General features: G+C 43.1%; 1 protein-coding gene across 6 annotated transcripts in view; it reads left to right on the top strand.

The window, feature by feature from the left end:
- CAST (calpastatin) overlaps window positions 1-27,730 on the top strand; it is a 256,580-nt gene that overhangs the window by 217,013 nt on the left and 11,837 nt on the right. For all 6 annotated transcript variants that reach the window (XM_077289487.1, XM_077289500.1, XM_077289509.1 and 3 more), the window contains 13 exons: window positions 643-735; window positions 977-1,033; window positions 8,934-9,032; window positions 14,453-14,533; window positions 14,806-14,853; window positions 17,674-17,769; window positions 21,167-21,250; window positions 22,123-22,221; window positions 25,190-25,270; window positions 25,351-25,395; window positions 25,511-25,606; window positions 25,808-25,894; window positions 26,975-27,079. In XM_077289487.1, coding sequence (XP_077145602.1) covers window positions 643-735; window positions 977-1,033; window positions 8,934-9,032; window positions 14,453-14,533; window positions 14,806-14,853; window positions 17,674-17,769; window positions 21,167-21,250; window positions 22,123-22,221; window positions 25,190-25,270; window positions 25,351-25,395; window positions 25,511-25,606; window positions 25,808-25,894; window positions 26,975-27,079 — 1,071 coding nt within the window. The remainder of the gene's footprint in view (window positions 1-642; window positions 736-976; window positions 1,034-8,933; window positions 9,033-14,452; window positions 14,534-14,805; window positions 14,854-17,673; window positions 17,770-21,166; window positions 21,251-22,122; window positions 22,222-25,189; window positions 25,271-25,350; window positions 25,396-25,510; window positions 25,607-25,807; window positions 25,895-26,974; window positions 27,080-27,730) is intronic.

Below are 27,730 nucleotides of genomic sequence, written 5' to 3' on the forward strand. Positions count from 1 at the left end.
AATTAATGTAAAATATAACATAAACTGAAATTAAAAATACGTCTGAACCTAATCTCTAAGGAACTGGTAAAACAAAGTCTCATAACTCCCTCCTCCCCACCACCAATACCTTAGGCATCTGCTTTCACTTATCGACGGCCAGACCTGGAAGGCCTGATGGCACTTATGACTTTATTTCACTTCTGATTTGTTAACCGCTAAATGTAAACCATGTAGGCCCCCGATTTATTAAAACTGGCGTTTTGTACACCGCCTTTAATAAAGGAAGCGCTGGCGTAAGTGGCACCTAATTCATCAAGCGACATGCACCTTTTAGTGAATTTGTTGCATCTTACAGATTTTGGGTCCCTCCATTAGACCTGTCACTCCAGTCAGGGGCTGGTGTACCTTTGTCGGACATGCTTGGCCATGGCTCAACACTCTGGGCTTTGACCACTTTTCAAAAAGCTGCCGACGCTGGCCAAAATACCAAAAGTCGTAGTTTCATGTTGCACAAAAAAATTGCGACATCCCAAGCAGATTTACGCTCGAATTCTGGTGAAAGCGGTTTGACATATCGGACCACTAGGGCCCTGTATTTAACTGCATGGAGGTTGTATTCTCATTTTGGTAATATATGTGACCTTTCCTGCGTTTCTGCAGAGCTTGGGAGAAGATGATCTTGTTGCAGCATTTTCTTCTGATTTTGCCAGTTGTCAGGCACCGCCCGAAGAAAAGAGACCCAAACTAGAAGAGGTAACGGCAACCGTCTGTATTATCAAACTGTCTGACATGTGCACCGTCCTCACGTGTGAGGCAGAGCAATGATCCTAAAGTCTGTGCCAGTCTCAGTTATGTAAGTGGTGCCAACGTGATAAGTACCAAAGAAGAACATGTGTTTATCCAGAGGTCATTATTAGTATTCAGGGTCTTCCATGCTGCATCATTAGGGGGACTCGAGACTAATTTTAATTTTGATTTAATCTTTAATGTGCAGAAAAAAGAAGCAAAACCAATATCCGCGCCAGCTGCTCCAGTACAGCCCAGCTCCGCGGTAAGAATACAAGATCATCCACTCACACTTACTACGTTTTTCTGGAAAGTCCCTATAGATTTGCATTAGATGCGGAAAATCCGCAGTTAACAAACGCACATCCGGTTTTTAGTTCTTTTCTGCGACAGAAACGCAACAAAAAGGCATATAATGCCTATAATAATATTTAGCAGCCTTTGTCAAGTTGGGTGTGAGGTTATCAGCGAACTTCAGAAATTGGCTAGGAAGCGGCCTGCAGGAGAGAAAATTGGCCAAGGTTTCTACAATTGCTGAATGATTTAGATATTTATTTTGATTGGTTGGGATCTGCCCATTCTTGGCCAGGAATTGTATTGATTTGGATATCCAGAAGGCAAGGTTTGATTTTTGTGAGAGTAAAGCCTATTATTCTACATTTGCATGATGATAAAAAATAATTCTCTCTGAGGCAGCGCAGGAATCAGAGAAAATGCAGAGTCGTGCATCGCCCCCTCACTCCCCCCAAACTAATCATAACCATTTTAGTGACGCGTTCCTTTAAATCCTGTGTTAAAACATTCTTATTCCTATACACATTACAGAAAGGTTAGCCAGACCCACCAACCAACATTCTAGTCTGTTTAGTGGTCTCCTATCTGGGGAAAGATGGATGGAGCATGTTGTATTTACATGCCTGATCATTTTACTCTTCTGGGAGATAAGCCGCTCACAAGCTGTTCCTCAATAAGAGCATCTGCAGTGACACAGCGGCTCAGCATGTATGTGTATTGGGGGGCAGGAGAGGGTGATGTAAGATGTGGACGGGCGCAAGGCCTATAGAAAAAGGGGGACCAAAGGTCCCTTTGCTCCATATGAGAATACCAGTGCTGTTGATGACAATGATAATATATTTTTGGGCCCTGTTTTAAGTTTTGCTTCGGGGCCCACAAGCTTCTAATTATGGTGCTGGGTGTACGGGAATCACATATGTATAGGAGATACAGGACATCCATTAAAATCATTATCAATGTTGTCCGTACAAATCGTGTACTGTGGCATGTTAGGTGCATTATCAGGTCTATCAGCATGTAAGCTGTTCTGGCCTATGCCTATATCTGTACACTGTAAGGCTAGATTACCTCTATGGCAGTGTGTCGTTACTCAGCAGGCATTCCTCCAGTACAAACAGTTAATTTCTCAACCAGAAACCCCACCCTGTCTGACAGAGGAGGGGAGCGGAAATGTATGCCGGCAGATGAGAGCCAGCGCTTCCTGACAGCAGGCAGTAGTGAAGGGCCGAGGCCTAGACATCTGCCCAATATCAATCTGCGGGATCTGGATGTAGGGCATCTGATATGGCAGGAGAGATGTCTAGTCAGCAATAAATAGATAAGAAAATATATATATACTAGCTGTACTACCCGGCTTCGCCCGGGTTAATGACTGCTGTTAGCAAAATAGAATGTGTTAACAAAAATTTATTCTGCACACAAAAACCACAAAACAAATAGATAGAAATGTAATTATTAAAAGGCAAAAACTAAGCAAATAGAAGCATTTCACAACATATATTAGCTTTGTTATACTGAGAATGTCTTTGTTGCCTATATTAACCAATCAGAGCTCAGGTTAATTAACTGTAGCAAAATAGAAGCTGAGCTGTGATTGGTTGCTATTGGCAGCCTGATAAATCCCCAGCCAACAGGAAGCCCTCCCCCCTGGCAGTATATATTAGCTCACACATACACATAATAGACAGGTCATGTGACTGACAGCTGCCGTATTTCCTATATGGTACATTTGTTGCTCTTGTAGTTTGCTTATTAATCAGATTTTTATTTTTGAAGGACAATACCAGACTTGTGTGTGTTTTAGGGCGAGTTTTATGTGTCAAGTTGTGTGTGTTGAGTTGCGTGTGGCGACATGCATGTAGCGACTTTTGTGAGATGAGTTTTGTGTGGCGACATGCGTGTAGCAACATTTTGTGTGTTGAGTTGCATGTGACAGGTTAGTGTAGCAAGTTGTGTGCAGCAAGATTTGTGCATGGCGAGTTTTGCGCGTGGCGAGTTTTATGTGTGGTGCATTTTGAGTATGTGCAAGTTTTGTGTGAGGCAACTTTTGCATGTGGTGCAACTTTTGTACATGTGGCAATTTTTCTGTGTGTGCAAGTTTTGCATGAGGTGAGTTTTCCATGAGGTGAGTTTTGCACGTGTGGCGAGTTTTGCGTGAGCCTAGTTTTGCATATGGCGAGTTTTGCATGTAGCGAGTTTTGAGTGGTGACTTTTGTGTTTCGACTTTTATGTGGCGAGGTTGGTGTGTGTGTGTGGTGAAATGTGTGCTGAGGGTGGTATATGTGTTCAAGCACGTGGTAGTGTGTGGCGCATTTTGTGTTTGTGTTCATATCCCCGTGTGTGGTGAGTATCCCATGTCGGGGCCCCACCTTAGCAACTGTACGGTATATACTCTTTGTCGCCATCGCTCTCATTCTTTAAGTCCTCATTGTTCACATCTGGCAGCTGTCAATTTTCCTCCAACACTTTTCCCTTCACTTTTTCCCCATTATGTAGATAGGAGCAAAATTGTTTGGTGAATTGGAACGCGCGGGGTTAAAATTTCACCTCACAACATAGCCTATGACGCTCTCGGGGTCCAGACGTGTGACTGTGCAAAATTTTGTGGCTGTAGCTGCGACGGTACAGATGCCAATCCCGGACATACACACATACATACATACACACATTCAGCTTTATATATTAGATATACCTGTATGTAATCTCCTGTATATAGTATATACCTGTGTGTCATCTCACCTATATATAGTATATATCTGTGTGTCATCTCCTGTATATAGTATATACCTGTATGTCATCTCCTCCTATACATAGCATATACCTGTGTCATCTCCTCCTGTATATACTATATACCTGTAGGTAATCTGCTCCTGTATATAGTATATACCTGTGTGTCATCTCCTCCTGTATATAGTATATACCTGTATGTCATCTCCTCCTGTATGTAGTATGTACCTGTATGTCATCTCCTCCTCTATATAGTATATACCTGTGTGTCATCTCTCCTGTATATAGTATATATCTGTGTGTCATCTCCTCCTGTATATAGTATATACCTGTGTGTCATCTCCCCTGTAAATAGTATATACCTGTGTGTCATCTCCTGTATATAGTATATAGCTGTATGCCATCTCCTCCTGTATTAGCCCTCGTTCACACGTTATTTGGTCAGTATTTTTACCTCAGTATTTGTAAGCTAAAATGGCAGCCTGATAAATCCCCAGCCAACAGTAAGCCCACCCCCTGGCAGTATATATTAGCTCACACATACACATAATAGACTGGTCATGTGACTGACAGCTGCCGGATTCCTATATGGTACATTTGTTGCTCTTGTAGTTTGTCTGCTTATTAATCAGATTTTTATTTTTGAAGGATACCAGACTTGTGTGTGTTTTAGGGCGAGTTTCGTGTGTCAAGTTGTGTGTGTTGAGTTGCGTGTGGCGACATGCATGTAGGGACTTTTGTGAGATGAGTTTTGTGTGGCGACATGCGTGTAGCAACTTTTTGTGTGTCGAGTTGCATGTGACAGGTTAGTGTAGCAAGTTGTGTGCAGCAAGTTTTGCGCATGGCGAGTTTTGCGCGTGGCGAGTTTTATGTGTGGTGCCTTTTGAGTATGTGCAAGTTTTGTGTGAGGCAACTTTTGCATGTGTTGCAACTTTTGTGCATGTGGCAATTTTTCTGCGTGTGCAAGTTTTGCGTGTGGCGAGTTTTGCACGTGTGGCGAGTTTTGCATGTGGAGAGTTTTGCGCGTGGCGAGTTTTGAGCGGCGACTTTTGTGTTTCTACTTTTATGTGGCGAGGTTGGTGTATGTGTGGTGAAATGTGCACTGAGGGTGGTATATGTGTTCGAGCACGTGGTAGTGTGTGGCGCATTTTGTGTGTGTGTTCATATCCCCGTGGTGGTGTGATTATCCCATGTTGGGGCCCCACCTTAGCAACTGTACAGTATATACTCTTTGGTGCCATCGCTGTCATTCTTTAAGTCCCCCTTGTTCACATCTGGCAGCTGTTAATTTGCCTCCAACACTTTTCCTTTCATTTTTTCCCCATTATGTAGATAGGGGCAAAATTGTTTGGTGACTTGGAAAGCGCGGGGTTAAAATTTCACCTCACAATATAGCTTTGACGCTCTCAGGGTCCAGACGTGTGACTGTGCAAAATTTTGTGCCTGTAGCTGCGACGCCTCCAACACTTTTCCTTTCACTTTTTCCCCATTATGTAGATAGGGGCAAAATTGTTTGGTGAATTGGAAAGCGCGGGGTTAAAATTTCACCTCACAACATAGCCTATGACGCTCTCGGGGTCCAGACGTGTGACTGTGCAAAATTTTGTGGCTGTAGCTGCTACGGTTCAGATGCCAATCCCGGACATACATACATACATACATACATACACACACACACACATTCAGCTTTATATATTAGACTAGCTGTACTACCCGGCTTCGCCCGGGTTAATGACTGCTGTTAGCAAAATAGAATGTGTTAACAAAAATTTATTCTGCACACAAAAACCACAAAACAAATAGATAGAAATGTAATTATTAAAAGGCAAAAACTAAGCAAATAGAAGCATTTCACAACATATATTAGCTTTGTTATACTGAGAATGTCTTTGTTGCCTATATTAACCAATCAGAGCTCAGGTTAATTAACTGTAGCAAAATAGAAGCTGAGCTGTGATTGGTTGCTATTGGCAGCCTGATAAATCCCCAGCCAACAGGAAGCCCTCCCCCCTGGCAGTATATATTAGCTCACACATACACATAATAGACAGGTCATGTGACTGACAGCTGCCGTATTTCCTATATGGTACATTTGTTGCTCTTGTAGTTTGCTTATTAATCAGATTTTTATTTTTGAAGGACAATACCAGACTTGTGTGTGTTTTAGGGCGAGTTTTATGTGTCAAGTTGTGTGTGTTGAGTTGCGTGTGGCGACATGCATGTAGCGACTTTTGTGAGATGAGTTTTGTGTGGCGACATGCGTGTAGCAACATTTTGTGTGTTGAGTTGCATGTGACAGGTTAGTGTAGCAAGTTGTGTGCAGCAAGATTTGTGCATGGCGAGTTTTGCGCGTGGCGAGTTTTATGTGTGGTGCATTTTGAGTATGTGCAAGTTTTGTGTGAGGCAACTTTTGCATGTGGTGCAACTTTTGTACATGTGGCAATTTTTCTGTGTGTGCAAGTTTTGCATGAGGTGAGTTTTCCATGAGGTGAGTTTTGCACGTGTGGCGAGTTTTGCGTGAGCCTAGTTTTGCATATGGCGAGTTTTGCATGTAGCGAGTTTTGAGTGGTGACTTTTGTGTTTCGACTTTTATGTGGCGAGGTTGGTGTGTGTGTGTGGTGAAATGTGTGCTGAGGGTGGTATATGTGTTCAAGCACGTGGTAGTGTGTGGCGCATTTTGTGTTTGTGTTCATATCCCCGTGTGTGGTGAGTATCCCATGTCGGGGCCCCACCTTAGCAACTGTACGGTATATACTCTTTGTCGCCATCGCTCTCATTCTTTAAGTCCTCATTGTTCACATCTGGCAGCTGTCAATTTTCCTCCAACACTTTTCCCTTCACTTTTTCCCCATTATGTAGATAGGAGCAAAATTGTTTGGTGAATTGGAACGCGCGGGGTTAAAATTTCACCTCACAACATAGCCTATGACGCTCTCGGGGTCCAGACGTGTGACTGTGCAAAATTTTGTGGCTGTAGCTGCGACGGTACAGATGCCAATCCCGGACATACACACATACATACATACACACATTCAGCTTTATATATTAGATATACCTGTATGTAATCTCCTGTATATAGTATATACCTGTGTGTCATCTCACCTATATATAGTATATATCTGTGTGTCATCTCCTGTATATAGTATATACCTGTATGTCATCTCCTCCTATACATAGCATATACCTGTGTCATCTCCTCCTGTATATACTATATACCTGTAGGTAATCTGCTCCTGTATATAGTATATACCTGTGTGTCATCTCCTCCTGTATATAGTATATACCTGTATGTCATCTCCTCCTGTATGTAGTATGTACCTGTATGTCATCTCCTCCTCTATATAGTATATACCTGTGTGTCATCTCTCCTGTATATAGTATATATCTGTGTGTCATCTCCTCCTGTATATAGTATATACCTGTGTGTCATCTCCCCTGTAAATAGTATATACCTGTGTGTCATCTCCTGTATATAGTATATAGCTGTATGTCATCTCCTCCTGTATTAGCCCTCGTTCACACGTTATTTGGTCAGTATTTTTACCTCAGTATTTGTAAGCTAAAATGGCAGCCTGATAAATCCCCAGCCAACAGTAAGCCCACCCCCTGGCAGTATATATTAGCTCACACATACACATAATAGACTGGTCATGTGACTGACAGCTGCCGGATTCCTATATGGTACATTTGTTGCTCTTGTAGTTTGTCTGCTTATTAATCAGATTTTTATTTTTGAAGGATACCAGACTTGTGTGTGTTTTAGGGCGAGTTTCGTGTGTCAAGTTGTGTGTGTTGAGTTGCGTGTGGCGACATGCATGTAGGGACTTTTGTGAGATGAGTTTTGTGTGGCGACATGCGTGTAGCAACTTTTTGTGTGTCGAGTTGCATGTGACAGGTTAGTGTAGCAAGTTGTGTGCAGCAAGTTTTGCGCATGGCGAGTTTTGCGCGTGGCGAGTTTTATGTGTGGTGCCTTTTGAGTATGTGCAAGTTTTGTGTGAGGCAACTTTTGCATGTGTTGCAACTTTTGTGCATGTGGCAATTTTTCTGCGTGTGGCAATTTTTCTGCGTGTGCAAGTTTTGCGTGTGGCGAGTTTTGCACGTGTGGCGAGTTTTGCATGTGGAGAGTTTTGCGCGTGGCGAGTTTTGAGCGGCGACTTTTGTGTTTCTACTTTTATGTGGCGAGGTTGGTGTATGTGTGGTGAAATGTGCACTGAGGGTGGTATATGTGTTCGAGCACGTGGTAGTGTGTGGCGCATTTTGTGTGTGTGTTCATATCCCCGTGGTGGTGTGATTATCCCATGTTGGGGCCCCACCTTAGCAACTGTACAGTATATACTCTTTGGTGCCATCGCTGTCATTCTTTAAGTCCCCCTTGTTCACATCTGGCAGCTGTTAATTTGCCTCCAACACTTTTCCTTTCATTTTTTCCCCATTATGTAGATAGGGGCAAAATTGTTTGGTGAATTGGAAAGCGCGGGGTTAAAATTTCACCTCACAATATAGCTTTGACGCTCTCAGGGTCCAGACGTGTGACTGTGCAAAATTTTGTGCCTGTAGCTGCGACGCCTCCAACACTTTTCCTTTCACTTTTTCCCCATTATGTAGATAGGGGCAAAATTGTTTGGTGAATTGGAAAGCGCGGGGTTAAAATTTCACCTCACAACATAGCCTATGACGCTCTCGGGGTCCAGACGTGTGACTGTGCAAAATTTTGTGGCTGTAGCTGCTACGGTTCAGATGCCAATCCCGGACATACATACATACATACATACATACACACACACACACATTCAGCTTTATATATTAGATATATATATATATATATATATATATATATATATATATATATATATATATATATATATATATATATATATATATATATATATATATATATATATATAATGCACACACATCGATATGTGAGATTAAAAGTCAAATATACAAAAGTCTTGTGTAGAATGTTCCAAAATGTAAAGCGTAAGACTCCGGAATCATCCAGAGCCCCGGTGGTGTCAGGCACAAGGTAATTAGCACATCGCTGGTTTCTGCTGTGCCAGTCACCACAGGGCTCGTGCCACATGACCGGCACAGGGCTCTTGTCACGCCGCCAACACTCATCTGATGTATTTCTGTTTTACTAGGCCATACCAGAAGATGCTTTAGATGAACTATTGGACACGCTTGAAGGGCCCCCTACCACTGAACCAGAGTCGCCCCAGTTTAGTGGTCCAGAAGTAACAGTAAGATCCTTTTTTTCCTCTGGTACATTAGACTTTGGACACTTCAGTAAATTGTACACTAATTAAATGGAACCTGTCAGCACATTTTATACATGGAAGTAATTATATGTTATGTAGGAGATTGTCACCCCTGAAAATCCAGATCTGATGTCCCAGTTATTGGAAATCTAGTAAAGAAGCCATATACAACTGTCTGGTAGTGCGCTGGGGTTGTTGGTAAACCTGGACTCTTCTTCTAGGTGCACCGACACGTCCTCCCCAGTGCACTTGCAACCCGATTGGTATATCACTTCTACACTAGATTTCTTATTACTGGCATATCAGATCTGTACGAAAAGGACATTTTTGGGGAGGGAAAACAACGTCCTATATATCCATATCACTACTTTCATATGTGAAATAAAACATGCTGACCGTTTCTCCTATGAGAGCCACTATGACGACATGATACCTGCTTTCTCTGTGGCTGATTTTCTTTTTGTGGCTATGTTGCTTTTATGTGGGAATACTTTCCTGCATATTATATTAAATTTAACCTGGAAAAAAATCTCTTACAGGGAATGTGTCATGTGAAAAAATGCTATTAACCAATGTATATGGGGTTAATCTGCAGGTTAATAGCGTTCTGAAGCTGCCTGGAGCTTGGACTGAAAACCTGTCAGTGGGGAGGAAATAAATTTGGGCTGCGATCTGTCACCGCTCAGTACATGGTGAGCGGTGGATGTAATCATGTTCCCGGCACAAACTGACAGCCAGCTGAAATGCTGAGCGGGCTGTCAGTCAGTGCCGGGGCACGGTTACAGCTGATGCTCACTATGTACTGAGCAGTGACTGAAACTGTGCCTCTGTAACTGAAAGCTCGAGGCCGCCGAGGAAAAAGTTAATTCCTCCTGGCAACCAGGCTTTCAGTTGGGGCACCAGTCAGCTCCAGAACACTATTAACCTGCAGGTTAATGTGTTTTTTTTTTCACATGACAGGTTCCATTTTAACCCCTTTCTGACCTTGGGACGGGATAGTACGTCCGAGGTCAGATCCCCTGCTTTGATGCGGGCTTCGGCGGTGAGCCTGCATCAAAGCCGGCACATGTCAGCTGTTTTGTACAGATGACATGTGCCCGCAATAGCTGCGGGTGGAATCGCGATCCACTCGCTGCTGTTAACTAGTTAAATGCCGCTGTCAAACGCTGACAGCAGCATTTAAAAAGCGCTTCCGGCCATCGAGCCAGAAATGAGCGCATCGCTGACCCCCGTCACATGATTATTGGGGGTCAGCGATGCGTCGGCATGACAACCAGTCTCTTGAAGACATCTATGGTTGTTGATGCCAGATTGCTGTGAGCGCCACCCTGTGGTCATAGCAATGCAGTAATTTTACACCATAGGAGCAATCTGAGCATCTCTTCTTTGTAGCAGAGCCGATCGGGTTATGCCAGCTTCTAGCCTGCTGTGGAGGCTATTGAAGCATGGCAAAAGTTGAAAAAAAAAAAAAATCTATATATATAATGTATGTATGTTTAAGTCACCCTCTTTTTGCCCCATTCAAAATAAAACAATGAAAAAAATCAAATATACACATATTTGGTATCGCCGCTTTCAGAATCACCCGATCTATCAATAAAAAAAAAAGATTAACCTGATCACTAAATGGCATAAAAAAAAATTAAACCGCCAGAATTACGTTTTTCTTGGTTGCCGCAACATTGCATTAAAGTGTAATAACGGGCGATCAAAAGAACGTATCTGCACCAAAATGGTATCATTAAAAACGTCAGCTTGGCGTGAAAAAAAATAAGCCCTCACCCGACCCAAGATCACGAAAAGTAGAGACGCTACGGGTGTCAGAAAGTGGCGCAATTTTTTTTTCTTAGCAAGGTTTGGAATTTTATTTTACCACTTAGATAAAAAAGAACCTAGACATGTTTGGTGTCGATGAACTCGTAATGACCTGAAGAATCATAATGGCAGGTCAGTTTTAGCATTTGGTAAACCTAGCGAAAAAGCCAAACAAAAAACAAGTGTGGGATTGCACTTTTTTTTGCAATTTCACCACACTTGGAATTTTTTTCCCATTTTCTAGTACATGACATGCAAAAGCCAATGATGTCGTTCAAAAGTACAACTCGTCCTGCAAAAAGCAAGCCTTCACGTGACCATATTGACTGAAAAATAAAAAAGTTATGGCTCTGGGAAGGAGGGGAGCGAAAAACAAAAACGCAAAACCGAAAAAAGCTGGGGTTAAGGGCTTGAACACCTCATCACAAGCAGTACTTCACTACAGTGCGAACAGCATGTGTATAAGCAAGTATGCATAATCCAAACATAGTTATTTTCTGCAGCCATATTGGCCACAAGCTTTGCATTATCTTCTCTGAAACTACTCTTATTCAGCGGGTACATATATAGTGTATATATATTAGTCTTCACACACAGAAATTTTGTTGCTGAAAATTCTGCACCTGCCATATTAATCTGAATGGGAACAATTGAGAATTAAAAAATTGCGACCACATTCCCAAAATGATAATTGTAAGGCCGGAGACACACTGCTGCGAGATACGTCCGAGTCTCGCTGGTTAAAAGCAAGCTGTGGCACCTGCACTCCGGAGCGGAGCGTGCAGCTGCATAGCAATACATGGAGCCGCACGCTCCGCTCTGGAGTGCCGGTGCCACAGCTTGCTTTTAACCAGCGAGACTCGGCCGTATCTCGCACCAGTGTGTCTCCGGCCTAATGCAGAGGGTGAAATTACAGATTTAGGCCTCTTTCACACTTCAGTTGTTTGGCGTCAGTCTAAAACCGTCATTTTCCTCAAAAAACGGGTCCGTCATTTTTTGTGACGGATCCGTTATTTTCCCCATAGACTTGCATTAGCGACGGATTGTGACGGATGGTCGTCCCTTCCATCTGTCATGCGACGGACCCGTCAAAATTTGGCGGACGTCATCTAGACATTGACGGTCATTGCAACGTTTTTTGTCTGCGTTGAAAAGGCGGATCGCGGCGGATACGTCGCGTCCGTCATTTCATAGCATGGCCGCCTATGGGCGACGGATCTGTCGATCCGTCATTATGTCGGAAGTGACTGATGCCAAATAACTGAAGTGTGAAAGAAGCCTTACCTGATGTAAGGAGGATGTCTAGGTCACTGAGCATCGATTGTTACACCATAATACAATCTAGATCTCTTCAAGGGACACTCAAAGTTGAGGCATCTGGTGAGAACTCAATACAAAAAAACAAAACAACCCAGCGCTTTTTTTCATCTCTTTTGTTATGCTATATTTGTAAGAAGCCAATTCTAATGCAACAACCCATATGGTGGCACGCCCTGTTGTCACTTGTGTTATGTGGCTCTCTATCGTCTGATTTACTAATTTCTGGTCATGTATATTTCGAGAGGGAAGTTTATATATATTTATATATGTTTATATATATATATATATATATATATATATATATATATATATATATATATATATATATATATATACATATATATATACATACACACACACACACACACACACACACACACACACACACACACACACACACACACACACACACACACACCTGTGTGGCTGTTATGATTCCATGCACATCTGTGCTATGCAGGGAAAATCTGTGGACAATTAGTGGCACGTTAACTATCGGTTCCTCTCCTTTAGGCCATGTGAACACGCTGCGGATTCCATTGCGGAATTTTCCGCAGCGGATTTGATAAATCCGCAGTGCAGAACCGCTGCGGTTTTTACTGCGGATTTATCGTGGTTTCTATTGCGGTTTCCGCTGCTGGTTTACACCTGCAGTTTTCTATTGGAGCAGGTGTAAACCCGCAGCGGAATCCGCACAAAGAATTGACATGCTGCGGAATATAAACCGCTGCGTTTCCGCGCGTTTTTTTCCGCAGCATGTGCACTGCGGATTTCATTTCCCATAGGTTTACATTGTACTGTAAACTCATGGGAAACCACTGCGGAAACGCTGCGAATCCGCAGCGTGTGCACATACCCTAAGGGCTCACTCACACTTGAGTATAAACATTGGTCCCATTCTCATCCAGGAGAGTGGGATGATTATTCCTCACTTGTCATCCGTGTGCTGTCCGCACACAATCAGTTTTTATACTCCGTAGCTATTCATCATTTAAAAGACCATTTATAGTTTCCTGTGTTGCAGAATTGTAATGCATCTGGAAAAATCGGATGGTCTGCATGACATGTGATTTTTTATTTTTTTTTCTTATTTTTTCTTTTTTATCCGCATCAGCTTACGCATAACGGCAAAAAAAGTGTGTGTTTGTATGCGTTTGTTGCCTGCGTTTGCGTTTTTATGCGCGTGCGTTCGATATTTCCAGGAGGGCATGTCTCAATCGGTTCCTGGACATGCACAGGCCGAAGTACGCAAGCGCATCGTACGCATCCGTACGCAAGTACAAGTGTACGCATGCGTTCCCATAGACACTTATATTTTTTTAATATTTTTAAAAAAGCAATAAACTTCAAATCACCCCCCTTTTGCGCCATTCAAAATAAAATAAGAAAAAAAAATCATACATACACATATTTAGTATCGCCGCATTCATAATCTCCCAATCTATCAATATATAAAAAGAATTAACCCAATCGCTAAACGGCGTAACGGGGAAAAAAGTGAAACCGCTAGAATTGCGTTTTTTTTAGTCGCCGTAACATTGCTTTAAAATGCAAAATATCGTATCTTCACCAAAATGGTATCATTAAAAACATCAACTCGACACGCAAAAAAAAAGCCCTTGCCCAATTCGAGATGACGAAAAATGGAGACAATACGGGTATGGGAAAATGGCGCCAATTTTTTTGTGGTTTTTTTTAACAAACTTTGTAATTTTTATTCACCACTTAAATAAAAAGAACCTAGACATGTTTGGTGTGTATGATCTCTTTATGACCTGGTAAATCATAATCAATAATGGCAGGTCAAAATACCAAAAAAACACTGGGATTGCACTTTTTTTGCAATTTCACCGCACTTGGAATTTTTCCCCGTTTTCTAGTACACGATATGTTAAAAACAATGGTGTGATTCAAAAGTACAACTCGTCCCGCCAAAAACAAGCCCTCACACAACCATATTGACCGAAAAATAAAAAAAAATGGCTCTGGGAAGAAGGGGAGCAAAAAATGAAAACGCAAAACGAAAATACCTCTGGGGGTTAAGGGGTTAACAAACCCTAGTAGTACTGTCAATGCAGAGTGAACACAGGAGGAGTAGAACTTGCCCCATAAAACCGATCAGGCTTTTGTATTTTCTTTTTATTGTTTGATTGTCTTCAAATTGATTGCTAGAAAACCTCCTTTGCTGTGTGCAGACGTTGAGCTAGTGCATGTCACATAAAATTGTACTGTAAATCACACTGATGTTCCTTTATCCCATTCATTAGGAAACCATCACAAAATCATACCTCGAGGAGCTCGGTAAGCGGGATCACACAATCCCCCCAGAATACAGGCACTTACTAGATGTGAGTATACACTGTAACTAATATCTAGTTTCAATACGCAATCTCAGGTTGGAATCTCCATTATTATTTATGAAAAAATATTGTTACTATTTTAAGTTTTTCTTATTAATAAACGTACCTGCAATAATTGTGTCTTTTCCTGACCGGATCCTGAGGTCTGAATAGAATTATTAATTTTACTGACTGTTTTCATGCACTAATAGCAAGCAGAGATGCTGAGAATAGAAAGCTAGGTCATACTGTATTTTTTGTAATAATGCTTTTTTTTCTAGGGAAAGGACAACGATAAACCGGTACCCCCTCCAGCTGAGCTGCCACCGGTAAGACATATACTACAGCACCTGCAGCGTTATACTGAGGGTTATGAAGGCAGAGATTCCCTCATTTGGTAGTATTTTGGGAATTGCTTCCTTTATAAGGCTTAATTCACAGGTTGTGAAACTCTGACCGTGCTCTGATCGTCCCACCCGACCCATGGGTTCTCTCACCTAAGCCAGTAATCATATTGGCATTTATGAAGCAGGTAGATCGGGTCAGGAGACCCACCACTCGGGCCAGGTGTTGTGATCTGAGCACGGTCCACGTGTGAATTAGTATAATATAATGGTAGTTCGTGTAAGAGTCTCCCAGGTAATGCATGAGGTCCCGATAACTGTAACACTAATACACACCTCCCAACCGTCCCGGATCCAGTGGGACTGTCCCGATTTTGACAGTCAGCCCCGCGATCACGGGCGGGACATTACTTGTCCCGCACTGGTTGGGAGGTGTGTAATATCACCCGGACAGCTCCCTGAGTCCCTGTACCCACAGAGCAGTACACCACATATTGGCTGCTCTGTGCGCACAGGATCTGTGATGAGGTCACAGGATGGGAGGAGTCAGGGGTTACATGATCGGGAGGACCTCCGTGTACAGGACTCTGCAGGTTGTCATGGCGCAGGACGAGGGTAAGCATATGTGTGATGAGGTCAGGAGGTGTTTACAGTGTGGATGTAGCACAGCCGCGTGTGTACAAGGTGTATGGATCGGAGCAGCGTGCGAAAGGTGTATGGAGCGGAGTCGTATGTGTAAGAGGTGTATGGATCGGAGCAGCGTGTGAAAGGTGTATGTAGCGGAGTCGCGTGTGTAAGAGGTGTACGGAGCCGTGTGTATGAGGTGTACGGAGCGCAGCCGCGTGTGTACGAGGTGTACAGATCGGAGCAGCGTGTGAAAGGTGTATGGAGCGGAGTCGTGTGTGTACGAAGTATATGGAGTGGAGCTGCGTGTGTACGAGGTGTACGGAGCAGAGCCACGTGTGTACGGAGCGGGCCCGCCTTGTGTACAAGGTATACAGAGCGGAGTAGAGTGTGCAATGTGTATGTAGCAGAGTCGTGTCTGTGTGTGTACGAGGTGTACGGAGTGGAGTCGTGTGTGTGTGTGTGTGTGTACGAGGTGTACGGAGCGGAGCCGTGTGTGTACGAGGTGTATAACAGTTGCAGCGACGTAAGCAGTCAGCGGCGCAGCTGGATGACATCATTCAGCGCCACGGGAGTGGAAGCTGCCGGCTGCTGCAAGGGAGCGCGGTGAAAGGTGTGTGTGTTTAGTGATTGAGAAGGCAATGATGGGGGTGGGGTAACCATGTGTGGTCATTATACTGTACACAGCATCATGTGGGGCCATTATACTGTACCTAGCATCGTGTGGGGCCATTATACTGTACAAAGCATCATGTGAGCCCATTATACTGTACTAGTTGGTGGCCCGATTCTAACGCATCGGGTATTCTAGAATATGTATGTATGTACATCGCGCTGTGAGTGGGGGTTACATTCTGCGCCAATATCGCTGATTGGTCGCTCCCGGCTGGCCGATCAGCGAAGCGTGGTTCAAATCTGGCGCCAATTCACGGCCGGACTGCGCCTGTCGCTGATTGGTCGCTGCCGGCCGAGACCGCTAAGTCATCTGGGTAATTTTGCAATGCATCTCTGGGAACAGAAGCTGGCGGCAGCTTCACCGCTCGCTCGCATCGGTGGACGCCGGAGGGTGAGAATAGCACCATTTTTTTTTTATTATTATTTTTAACATTATATCTTTTTACTATTGATGCTGCATAGGCAATATCAATAGTAAAAAGTTCGTCACACTGTGTTAATAGCAGCGTTAATAGACTGCGTTACACCGCGTTATGCCGCGGTGTAACGCAGTCGGTTTAACGGACTGCTAAAACACTATGTGGGCGGCGGCGCTGACTGGGGGGGAGTATGGAGGGGGCACTGACTGCAGGGGAGTAGGGAGCGGCCATTTCGCGGGCGGACTGTGACCAATCGGCGACTTGGGATTTCCGTGACAGACAGACAGAAGTGGCCCTTGGTCCATCTATATATATATATAATCGTCTATCACGTGGGGCCAGTATACTGTACACAGCATCATGTGGGGCCATTATACATTATGGAGCATATTGTGGCCATTATACAGTATGGAGCATCATGTGGAGCCATTATACAGTATGGAGCATCATGTGTGGCCATTATACAGTATGGAGCATCATGTGGAGCCATTATACAGTATGCAGCATCATGTGGGCCCATTATACTGTATGGAGCATCACGTGGGGCCAGTACACTGTACGCAGCATTATTTGGGGCCATTATACAGTATGGAGCACCATGTGTGGCTATTATACAGTATGGAGCATCATGTGTGGCCATTATACAGTATGGAGCACTGTGTGGCCATTTGTTTTTTTTGTTTATAATTATTGTTTATGAAACATTGTGATCAGCAATGCTAAATGGGTGTAGTTGGGGTGTGACTAGTTGTGAAATGGGTGTGGACAGAGGCATGGCCTAAAATTCGGCCCGGTGCCCTGCGCGCACCGCTAACTTTGTCCCTCTTTGCCTTCCTCAAAAGTTGGGAGGTATGCTAATATGCAGTAGACCGGTCGTGTTCTGCCGGAAGAGTCAGTGGACGCAGTCATGAAGGGTCACTATTCTGTAAAGTATAGCGTATTATGAGCCGTACTATGCCGAGTATGAATGAATTATAGCTTTCATTTATGTAGCACCAACACTTTACAGTGAACAACTGTATACATGTAATCTCTCCACTTTATCTTCTTACATGATATCACAATGTCTTTTCATTTTTTACCGCAGCCGATGAGTGACGACAGTCTAGTAGATGAATTCTCAAAGGATTTTGAAAGTTGCATCTCTCCTGCTGCGGAAACCACTCCGGCTTTCCAAGCTAAGGTGTGTGGTGTAAAGTTCTGTTCCATAACGCATAGCTTTCATGTTTGGATCCATTTCAGGGACACATTTTGTCCTGCTCCTTGTCTGCCGCCGGCGCATCACACAGGGCACATAGTGTAAATCGGGACCACCTCACTGTCGCTGATCTAGTCTGCATCAGAGGGACTGAAGGAATCAGCATGGCGACAACCTAGAAACGGTGCATCATATAAAACCAGTAATAGACGAGGCACACGAGAGCCTCTACTATTCTTCAATAATGGCGTATGCGGCCATGTTACATCATATGCTGAGTATATAGGAACTAGATGGTGGCCCGATTCTAACTCATCGGGTATTCTAGAATATGTATGTATGTATATTGCAGCCACATAGTACATAGCACAGGCCACGTAGTATATAGGAGCCATGTAGTACAGTATATAGCAGACACGCAGTATATAACACAGCCCACGTAATATATAGCACAGCCCACGCAGTATATAACACAGTCCACGCAGTATATAACACAGTCCACGTAGTATATAACACAGCCCACGCAGTATATAACACAGCCCATGCAGTATATAGCACAGCCCACGCAGTATATAGCATAGCCCACGCAGTATATAGCACAGCCCACGCAGTATATAACACAGGCGACGCAGTATATAACACAGGCGACGCAGTATATAACACAGGCGACGCAGTATATAACACAGGCGACGCAGTATATAACACAGGCGACGCAGTATATAACACAGGCGACGCAGTATATAACACAGGCGACGCAGTATATAACACAGGCGACGCAGTATATAACACAGGCGACGCAGTATATAACACAGGCGACGCAGTATATAACACAGGCGACGCAGTATATAACACAGGCGACGCAGTATATAACACAGGCGACGCAGTATATAACACAGGCGACGCAGTATATAACACAGGCGACGCAGTATATAACACAGGCGACGCAGTATATAACACAGGCGACGCAGTATATAACACAGGCGACGCAGTATATAACACAGGCGACGCAGTATATAACACAGGCGACGCAGTATATAACACAGGCGACGCAGTATATAACACAGGCGACGCAGTATATAACACAGGCGACGCAGTATATAACACAGGCGACGCAGTATATAACACAGGCGACGCAGTATATAACACAGGCGACGCAGTATATAACACAGGCGACGCAGTATATAACACAGGCGACGCAGTATATAACACAGGCGACGCAGTATATAACACAGGCGACGCAGTATATAACACAGGCCACGCAGTATATAACACAGGCCACGCAGTATATAACACAGGCCACGCAGTATATAACACTGGCCACGCAGTATATAACACTGGCCACGCAGTATATAACACTGGCCACGTAGTATATAACACTGGCCACGTAGTATATAACACTGGCCACGTAGTATATAACACTGGCCACGTAGTATATAACACTGGCCACGTAGTATATAACACTGGCCACGTAGTATATAACACTGGCCACGTAGTATATAACACTGGCCACGTAGTATATAACACTGGCCACGTAGTATATAACACTGGCCACGTAGTATATAACACTGGCCACGTAGTATATAACACTGGCCACGTAGTATATAACACTGGCCACGTAGTATATAACACTGGCCACGTAGTATATAACACTGGCCACGTAGTATATAACACTGGCCACGTAGTATATAACACTGGCCACGTAGTATATAACACTGGCCACGTAGTATATAACACTGGCCACGTAGTCTATAACACTGGCCACGTAGTCTATAACACTGGCCACGTAGTATATAGCTCAGCCCACGCAGTTTATAACACAGCCCACACAGTATATAACACTGGCCCCGTAGTATATAGCAGCCACGCAGTATATAACACAGCCCACGTAGTATATAGCAGTGTGGGCACCATATCCCTGTTAAAAAAAAATATATAATTAAAATAAAAAATAGTTATATACTCACCCGCAGGCATCCAGCGAAGCTGTCCCGATGCGCGCGCTGCTGCCGCCAGCTTCCGTTCCCAGCGATGCATTGCGAAATTACCCAGATGACTTAGTGGTATCCCGAGACCGCTAAGTCTTCGGGGTAATTTCGCCATGCATCTCTGGGAACGGAAGCTGGCGGCAGCCGCGCACGCATCAGCGGACGACGGAAGGTGAGAATAGCAGTTTTTTTGTTTTTTTTATTATTTTTAACATTAGATCTTTTTACTATTGATGCTGCATAGGCAGCATCAATAGTAAAAAGTTGGTCGCACAGGGTTAATAGCAGCGTTAACTGAGTGCGTTACTCGCGGCATAATGCGGTCCGTTAACGCTGCCATTAACCCTGTGTGAGCGCTGACTGGAGGGGAGTATGGAGCGGGCGCCAGGCACTGACTGGATGGAAGTAGGGAGGGACTAATTCTCGGCCGGACCAATCAGCGACGCAGGATTTCCATTACAGACAGACAGACGGAAGTACCCCTTAGACAATTATATATATAGATTCCCAAGAAATTATTCAGCCCACTGGAATGGAACTGGGATCCTAGTCTGAGTGATAACATTGCAAAGGGAGATTGAAGGAAATGGACACCTACAGGGCATATTTCATTTTAAATACATTTAATGGGGGTTAAAAATTAATTTTGCAATTGGGTTTCATTAATTTTTTTTGCCTTCTATATCCTTTGTGCGGCAACTCATTCTACAGCCAGAAATAGAGTATATCTAAGGATCCATCAGCGAGCTTACCCTAACTGGAGCATTTCAATCCTTTTGTGTGTCTTTTTCTCAGCTGATCTATGACTATAATCCACATGAAAGTTCAGGTGAATGCTGCGTTCATAAATCAGCCGAGAGGAGCTCGGAAAAACACAGATAAATATATTACAAATTTTTTCTCAGAGTGAACTCACTGACGGATTCTCCGTAAACTCATTCTGCAGCTAGCGATATGAAGGGAAATACACAACCTGTAAAAGCCATTAGGTGCAACATTTATAATGATCCTAGTTGCTAAAAAACATATTTTTAGCCCCAAAAAAATGCATTTAAGTAATACAAGAATATGGCACCAAAGGTATCTATATCCTTTAATGTTCAGTGCTAAAGATTTGTTAGTATTGATGGTAAAACCTGATATGTAGGCAAAGTCCTTGTAGGATTGTCATTAGGTTAGAGATTACAACAAGTAATTGGGAGATGATCATTAGCATGTCATCAGCAAAAAGAGAGAAATTATGATCCACCACTGCCACCTCCAGCCCCCAGTATGTTTTTTGGCAGATTAACCCCTGCTGATGTTCATGTGTTATGGAATATAGGTATCAGTTACAGTAAAAATAGATGATGTACCTATGTCTCCATGTTCTATACCATCAGTTTTTGTTTTTTAAGGATGCAGCGCAAGACAAACAAGCTAAGTCTGATGTTGTAGTCCCGACAGCAGCGTCTTCAGTACAAGCCGCCACCGCACCCTCCGTACGTATACTGTGCTCCAGGCCAAACCCAGACTGTGTGTGTGTGTGTGTGTGTGTGTGTATGTATATTATATACATACATACACACACACTGCAATGTATATTGTGTATATTAAGTTGTGATGGTGTAAGTTGGTTTCTGTATATTCCACACAGCTACACTCCCCTAAATGACTGACTGAAAATATTCATGTGAGAACAATGCATCAATATCATTGTGTTTTCTGGCCATGGGCACAATAAGGGAGATGTGAGTAATAATCCATAAGGGAGTTTATAAGAAGGAGATGTTTAGTTATAAAGCTGCATTAGAGGCGTGCTGGGACCTCCAGTCCTTCCACTTGTATCTGTAGCTTGGCTGCACCTACTCCCTTTCATACAATGCAGATTTATTTCAGTTCTTCCACTGAAAACCATAATGTGATTTACACAAAGAGGCCTGGTGCAAAACTGTATTTTATAGTATTGGTTTTTACTAAAGAAAAAGGTTAAAAACCTATAAACACTGAAATGCATGTGAATCTGCCCATAAACCAGCTCTCACTGATTAGTGGGAACTCCAAGACGCCGTTCAGACGCCACAGATGTCATTTACTGTAATAAAGTCTATATGGAAACCTCAGCGAGTGGCCACACATGGATTAGTTGCATTGAAGGGGCTAATCGTCTTGTAGATTCACAGTATGTGGAACTGGAAATCCACATTATCCCAAATGAAAAATCCATTGTGTGGACATACTCTTACACCCATCCAGATACCTTATATGACGTATCCAGCAGTAGTGCTAGATTTGTAATCCTAATGTTTTGTGCTTGTGGTAACGGTGTCACTTTCTTGTTTCTCTGTGTAATATTTGTGTCGTTCCTTTGTAGGCTGGTATGGAGAGTGCTTTAGATGAATTAATGGGCACCTTAGAAGGCCCAGAGTTCAATGTCCCCGAATCTCCAGCGTACACAGGTCCTGAAGTGATGGTAAGGGCTGGTGCAGACGACCATATAACTCAGGAGAGTGCTATCGTTATGATGGATTTCACACGTCCCCATGTTAGTCTGTGGGCTGATTTTTTTTTTTTTTTTTTGGTGTGTTTTCTCTACCCAAGTAAAAAATCACAGCATTGATGATTTGCCTCTGAAAATCAGGAGGCACTCGCCCAATGATGTTTATGCATCTGTGGAAAACATTTTCATGGACAGACTGAATGAAGAAAATGGAGAAACTTTATATATATATTTTTTTTTATTTCTCCACATCCGATAAAATCAGATCACACTTTGATCAGTGTGGATTATCATAATCCCACCGATTTTCTAGTATTTCAGAAAAATGGTCCTGTGATCCTAACCCCATTCTGAATACGTTATTTAATCCATTTAGCAGTAGACTGGCCCACAGGCAAACAGGAGAATCCACCGGTGGGCCCCTGTGAAGGATTAGGTAGTTACCCCTATACGAGTAGTAGTAGGCGCAAAATTCACTGTGTGCAATCTGAAGAAATATCTTATCAATTATCCAATAAATTATCCAATGTATTATTATATAGAAGCAGAGAGGAATTTGTGACTGAGGGCAATATAATATTTGCATGAAGCTGAACAGTGGGCCCCCAGCATCAATGTTACCAGTGGGCCATTGGCACTTCAATCTGGCTCTGAATGTGAAGTCAACAAAACCCTTTTTTTGCGTGACAAAGATTTCTGGAACCTAAATATCCAATGCTTCTGCACAGTGATGCACGCCTCATCACAAGCTCATGAGTTCACTCTTGTTTATCTGCATGTGCTAATATTCTTCTACAGTTCTTCATTCCTTTACCGTATACGATGACATGGTCTTCTACCCAGAATCCTAAGATGTTCTTTTATTATACTGCTCTGACCATACATATGTTCACATCTCGTTTATTTTACACATATGAGATACTTCTCAACATTGAAATTGCTACTCCAAGGAGGAAAAGTTGTGGAATTATGAAAATCACAGAATCGATTGACATGTTGTTTGATATGCAAATGATGAAAAAAATGGAAACAAAACCGTCAAAACCTCTCAATTTATTCAATGAGAATATGAGTGTCAGACACAGAAATGCCCGCACTTACACACCTTGGCTGCTATCATTGAGGTTATTAATGGCTTTCTGAGGAATGTTCTGTCACGTTGAATGCACTTGAGCACACAAATTACCCAGATCCACTGCTGTCAGCTTCTGTTGCAATTGCTGTCCAATGACATCCCAGATGTATTTGTTGGGAGACAAGTCTGGAGACACTGCAGGCCATAGCAGCAAGTTTAGGCCACGAAGGCTATGCTTGTGCTACTGTGTAACATGTGGCTTTGCCATTGTTGTGTTGAAAAATGGTTCCACAACCAATCTAACAATCAATGTAATTCCGAGCTGTTGATGTACCTGTAATGAAGATTAGAGGGGTCAAACTACCGTATCATAATAGTAGACCCTGTGTGATAGTCTCTTTTAAAGGCCCTTTTATGGCCTTGTCCATGTAGTCTCTCCAGATTCGAAGAATGGTTGAACTGTACACTCTGTATTGTAAGTGAAATTGGACATCATATACCAAGCTTACAATTAAGCTTGTGGCTACAAAAACCATCAGAAGGTGTTTGAGGAAAATGGGCACACACGCAAGACATCCAGCTACAGGTGGATCATGCAAGACTATCATGGTGTAGAGCAAGACTGCACACTACAATGGCGTCTCCTCTTCAGGGATAAGTCCTACGTTTGGATGTAAAGATGTCTGGAGATTGGTCTGGAGACTACAGGGGCAATGCCATGAAGAGGCCTTCATGAGGAAAAGTGAACGTTTTCCAAGAGCTTCAACTCCATAACGCCAGGCCGCATGTTGCTCATACTATTGTGAATAGCCCACATAGTATAAACCTGTTACCATGGATTGCAGCATCTCCAGGCTTTTCTCCCATAGAGCACATTTGGGACGTCATTGGTCGGCAATTGCAAAAGAAGCTGTCGGCAGTGGATCTTGATGATTTGTGTGACCAAGTGCATTCAGTGTGGCAGAACATTCTTCAGATATACATCTTGACATGCTATCAATGGTTAATTGCTTGTTCAAAACTTGACTAATTTAGATGTTTTGAAAACTTTGTTTCCTTTTGTATTTATGATTTGCATATCATTAGTGTATCTATCGATCCTGTGATTTACATTATTCCATGACTATTCCTTCATGGTGTTACAATTCCAGTCTTAAGGAGTGGATATCGAAAGTATTCCCCAAAGTATACTGCTGATGTCCATGGGCTTCCATTCACATGATATGTACCATAAAAGAGTCCTTTTGGTATATGCTTTCAACTATGCAGAGAGAAGCAGTAAAAATGTCTGCAGCCTGCTGTGCTCTCTTCTGGAATGAGAATCTGTGGGCGACAAATGCCTCCATTGGCCAGTGCAGTGGTATATATGTTGCAGCCTTCAGTTGGAGGAATACAGTAGGAGATTGTTATGTCTACAGCATGAAAAATTATCCTTCCTTTATACATTGGTAGTTTGCAATAAACTACTACATAAATGTCCCTTAACGATACAGACTCCCCAACTTTAAGATTCCCCTGTGGTCACCTATGGAAGGCATGTTAAGTGCGCAGCTTCTTGTTATATGAAATCAAGTGTGATATGGTGCCCATGGAAATCGGTGCAATATGTCCTCCATTTGTGCTCTGTCTAATAAAGGGATTTACAGTGCAGCCTCCTTAAAAAAAAATAAAAAATGTTGACGATGCTCCTCCGGGAGTCCAAGGCAAAACTTGTCTCCAACTGTCCTAAGACAGCATTATTTATATAATATTATCCAAAACTGATGTGTATCCATCATATTTCTGCATATTTTTCTCTCACCTATACATTTTTATCTTTTGTGAATATATGTGTATATATATTTTTAATTTTGGTTTCTGTTATAGGAAACAAGTACAGTCGTTCATATTGAGGAGCTTGGGAAAAGAGAGGGTTCAATCCCCCCGGCATACAGGCATCTTCTAGATGTAAGTGTAGAGCCTGGTACAGTCGACATATTGCCCATGTCATTGTCGGCCTTGCTGAGCACTTTTGTACTGTGTTTCAGGGAAAAGAAGATGGAAAGCCGGTCCTGCCACCTCCTGAGGAAAAGGTACTCTCTTATTTCCATGACAGGAGATGCTAGTGTGGACAGATCCTCGTACACGTTACATTTGAGAAGCCCGTCAGTAATCAGCATTGGCCATTGATTGTCCCTTGCCTTTCAGCCCATGAGTGAAGGAGAGCTGGCAGATGCGTTTGATAAGGAGTTTTCATGTCCCCTGTCCCCGGTTGCACAGCAGACTCCTTCTGAGAAACCCAAAGTAAGTCCCTATATTTTACACATACAAATGGAAGTGAATGTTGTCAGATGTGGGTTCGAAGCCACAGTCCCCTGTATTTTGTAATGGATCGATGGAGTGTTACGTTCCACAATTGCTACATTGTGAAGAAAAAAAACACGTTTTAATTTAGATATTTTTAAAAAAATGTAGGTAGATCTGTTTATATGTTTGTAATTTCAGGATGCTCCAGAAGTCAAAAAGTCAGACGCTGATGTTGTGGTTTGCTCGTCCTCTTCGTCGGCCCTCCAATCCGCCCGTGCCCCTTCTGTAAGTAGAATCTGTCTTTGACCGCTTGTTATTACTGCTATATATATTAATATTGGAGGTCCCACAGAATAAAGCCTTACTTGTAAGTGTACTGGGCTTACAAGAGGTACTTGCACTATGTGGTGCTCGGAGCCGGGGGGATTCATGGGCATAAGTGTCACCACTGTGCAGGAATAGTGAATGCAGCCCTAAATTAATGCTGCCACCCCGTTACTACAAGGCTAAGAGGGGGTCTAAAGTCGAACGCCATCTAATCATACAGTGATGGCATATCCTAGTGCTACCACTTTGCAATTGGGCAGTAAGGCCGTGTTCACCTTCTGTTCGTGTTCTTCGTTTAGAGGAATATACAAATCGAATTCCCTTGCAAAATGGATCCATTACTGAGGCAAGTGGAAGCTGGGAATCCACTGGCTATTGTGGGACTGTCTGGTTCTTTTATGTGGGGACATTTTTTTTTCGCTTTAAAACTGACATGTAACAAAGCCCATTCAGTCCCCATGCTAGTCAATGAGGTCTCTGCTTCTGTTGGCATCGATAACGCAACCGGTCAGGTTTACATAAGGATTTCATTTGTTTGGGGGCAGATACTTTATATGTGGTTTCTATTATTTCATGTTCATACATATTAAAGAAACAAAGCTGTAGTATCTTCTGGTGACCCTCTGCCGTCAGATATTATCACAATGCTCCGGTGACCGTACTGAGCTGGAGATAACCCTTCACATCTTCACAGCAGCTCTTATTTTCTGATCTATCCTGCTGAAGTACTTTGAGATAATCCGGCTATTTGGTCATCAGCTGATATAAAATCTGACTTAAGTAGGGATGGTTGTGAAGCATTGTCCTGGCAGCTATTCTCGCACTAATAGGAGATTTATGCCACAGAGTTCCATATATAGTGTAGCAGCATTAATACTGCTATTAGTACATGGCTCGTGCCATCATCTCCTAGGCCAACCATAGGAACAGCTTGTGCTCAGGATCAGGTGCCTCAGAGGGACAATGGTATTAAATATTACATGAGCTTTTGTGTAGGGAAATGTGTTACTCATCTGTTTTATTGCTGTTCTGTTCTAGAAAGCGCCTACAGCCAAAGCCGACCCATTGGATGCCCTGGCTGGCACGTTGGGCACTAGGAAAGAAGACCCACAGGCCAAGAAACCTGCTGTAGATGAAGTGAAGGTAATTTTTTTTTTTTTTCTGGACCGATCCATATACAGGTTTGCAGACTGTAACTTGTATAATGCACACGTCCGCATGTCATACTGCTGTATGGAGGACCATCTTATAGATTCCCACCATAAGTATGGTTCATGGAAATGTTTGACATTATGTGGTTGAGAGGATCAAGAAGTAAGGGTGTTAGTAATGTGTCAGGAAGGACAAACCTCCATGATTGTCCTCACAATCCTCTGTGGCACTCGCCATGTACATTGTGGACAGAGCAGATACATGTTCCTGTCACGTTATAAACGACATCGCCCGACTGTATCCAACGTAACGTCTGCTAAATCACTCACACACTGTGCACTAATTTCTAGGCAAACCGTACATTGCCTCAGAGTGCCCAGCTGCGGTGTGATACCTCCGTACATTGCCTCAGTGCACAGCTGCGGTGTGATACCTTCGTACTTTGCCTCAGAGTGCCCAGCTGCGGTGTGATACCTTTGTACTTTGCCTCAGAGTGCCCAGCTGCGGTGTGATACCTCCGTACATTGCCTCAGAGTGCCCAGCTGCGGTGTGATACCTCCGTACACTGCCTCAGTGCCCAGCTGCGGTGTGATACCTCCGTACATTGCCTCAGAGTGCCCAGCTGCGGTGTGATACCTCCGT

Source organism: Ranitomeya variabilis, chromosome 1, assembly GCF_051348905.1.
Source record: "Ranitomeya variabilis isolate aRanVar5 chromosome 1, aRanVar5.hap1, whole genome shotgun sequence".
NCBI classification, from domain to species: domain Eukaryota; kingdom Metazoa; phylum Chordata; class Amphibia; order Anura; family Dendrobatidae; genus Ranitomeya; species Ranitomeya variabilis.